At 45.6% G+C, this 2521-nt stretch overlaps 1 protein-coding gene across 1 annotated transcript in view; it reads right to left on the bottom strand.

Annotated features, from left to right (window-relative positions):
• Positions 1-414: 414 nt before the first annotated feature.
• The window catches only part of LOC109923216 (urokinase plasminogen activator surface receptor), a 13374-nt gene continuing 11267 nt past the window's right edge, over positions 415-2521 (bottom strand). Inside the window, exons 7-8 of the mRNA XM_048620538.1 lie at positions 2190-2276; positions 415-1369 (exon numbers count right to left, since the gene is read on the bottom strand). Coding sequence (XP_048476495.1) covers positions 1353-1369; positions 2190-2276 — 104 coding nt within the window. The 3' untranslated portion in view covers positions 415-1352. The remainder of the gene's footprint in view (positions 1370-2189; positions 2277-2521) is intronic.

Consider the following 2521-nt stretch of genomic DNA (forward strand, 5'->3'; position numbering starts at 1 on the left):
CCTGAGCCAATCAGGAAGCCCTGGCTGACCAAAATAAACTGGGGATTCAGAATCTCAGAGTGACAGACTCCGAGCTGGATGGCTACAGCCAGTGAACTGTGCACAAGTAAACAAAGGGTGACTTGGTGATGAGATACTGGCCTCTGTGCAGTTAGTTCAAAATGTTATGCAGAAAGGGCAGGAAAGTAGCTGCGAGGAATGTTGGACCAGCCATGATCCTTTTGAATAGCCGAGCTGCCTCAAAGGGCTGAATGACCTCGTCCTGTTCCTATTCCCTATGGTCTGACGGTCTCAATTGCTGTGGATAAAACTGCCACATTGTTTCTTATGTTTTAATGGCAACAGCTCTTCGAACCACAAACATTATTGTGCGTCGGGTGTCCTCAGACATCCTGATATTACGAGGGAAGTCTGGAATGTTCACATCTTTCCTTTTTATTACATTACATCTTTGGTTACAAAGTGTGGACACATAGCAGATAAGCAAACACTAGTTTGAATTTGTCATTCTCATGCCAGGAGCAAGGATGCCTTGCTGCAATTGTACAGGGGCCTTGGTGAGACCACCCCTGGAGTACTGAGTCTGCAGTTTGGGGGTCTCCTTATCTGAGGAAGGAGGCTCTGGCGATGGAGGGAGTGCAGCGAAGGTTTCTTAGTCTGATTCCTGGGACGATAGGACTGATGGATGAAGACAGACCGGATTGGTTAGGAATATAATCACTGGTGTTTAGAAGAATGAGGGGCGATCTCATAGAAATGTACAAAATTCTAACAGGACAAATGCAGGAAGGATGTTTCTAATGACCAGAGAGTCCAGAACCAGGGGGTCACAGGTGAAGGATCCAAGGAATGTGGGGAGTGAGATTAGGAGAAATGTCTTCACCCCAGATAGTGGGGAGCCTGTGGAATTTTCAACTACAAAAACAGTTGAGGCCAAAATATTGAATGTTTTCTTAGGTCTAAAGGGATAGAACTGTGTTGGTAAAAAGCAAGAACAGGGACTGAGTTGGATGACCAGTCACACTGAACAGCAGAGCAGGCTTGAAGGGCCGAATGACCTGGTCCCACTCTTGCTTTCTGTTTCTATAAAAGGACTCATGGACCATCAGTAAACAAGGAGCAACAATGTGTTTCACCCTCCGAAGGCCATTTCCTCTACCGCCCAGTGAAAATTGTCTTCTCACATCGTTTTCAAGGAGCAGAGTGACCGATCGTCCTCTCAAAGATGAATCCTTCTTCAACGAAACCAAGCGATCACAGCGAGAGAGAGAGACTGTCCACACAGAATCACCAACAATGCACAGGTCCACAGAAATAGAATCTCAAGAAATCCAGGATCTTCCCTGAATACATCACAAGGGACCAGAGTCTAGATTTGGAGGAAGCAAAGGAGGAAGTCAGACAACAAAACAGCTTGGACTAATATCATCTCGTGAGATGGAAACTTGCAAAAGCATTTCACACCATCATGGCAATGCAAAGTTAGACACCAGGGCACACAGGAAGTTACACGATTCTCCCAAATTCTTGATCAATGTAGTCCCTATTTTACTGAAAGCCTTACACATTTACAGCAATGAAGATCAGCAGGCACGGGAGCGATAAGGCCATAAGACACTTGAGCAGAAATTAGGCTATTCGGCCCATCATGGATGATACATTTCTCAACCCCATTCTCCCACCTCCTCCCCATAACCTTTGATCCCCTTGACAATCAAGAACCTATCTATCTCTGGCTTAAAGATACTCAATGACCTGGCCTCCACAAGCCTTCTGTGGCAATTAATTCCATAGATTCACTACTCTCCTCCTCTCCATTCTAAAGAGTCTCCCTGTTACGCGAAAGCTGTGCCCTTGGGTCCTGGTCTCTCCTGCCAATGGAAACATCTTCCCAACAGCCAGTCTATCCAGGCCATTCAGTACTCTGTAAGTTTCAATTAGATCCCCCCTCATCCTTCTAAACTCCATTAAGTATAGTCCCAGTGCCCTCAAACATTCTCCATATGTTAAGCCTTTCATCCCTGGGATCATTCTCATGGACCTCCTCTGGACCCGGCAAGGACACCGAGAATTAACTGGATATGAGCTTACAAAGGGATCACTGCAATCCAGGGAAAAGTATCCTCTCCTGTATAGACTACTGAGTCAGAGGTGGAAAGATCTTTTCATGACAGAGCTATCACACTGACCTTGTTTCTTTCTGCAGTGAAAATAACATATCAGCAACAGTATCAGAACTCCAATGATGACTCCAAAAGTTACTGCGATCACCCACCCTACAGCACCAATTAGAAACAATGAATGAATAACAAGGGAAATGAGAGAAGGGTTGTTCATGTGACAATACTAAAGCGGTGTCAAGGAAACCAGGGACTGAGGATTAATGCTGCAACTCCAGTATGGAAATGCATTCAGCCTCCAGTTGGTTATATATGAACAGGAGGAGGCCACTGAGCCCCCTCTTCAAGCCTGTAACACAGGAACAGGAAGAGGCCATTCAGTCCCCACTTTGAGCCTGTTA

This window comes from Rhincodon typus, chromosome 47, assembly GCF_021869965.1.
Source record: "Rhincodon typus isolate 14 chromosome 47, sRhiTyp1.1, whole genome shotgun sequence".
In the NCBI taxonomy this organism is placed as follows: Eukaryota; Metazoa; Chordata; class Chondrichthyes; order Orectolobiformes; family Rhincodontidae; genus Rhincodon; species Rhincodon typus.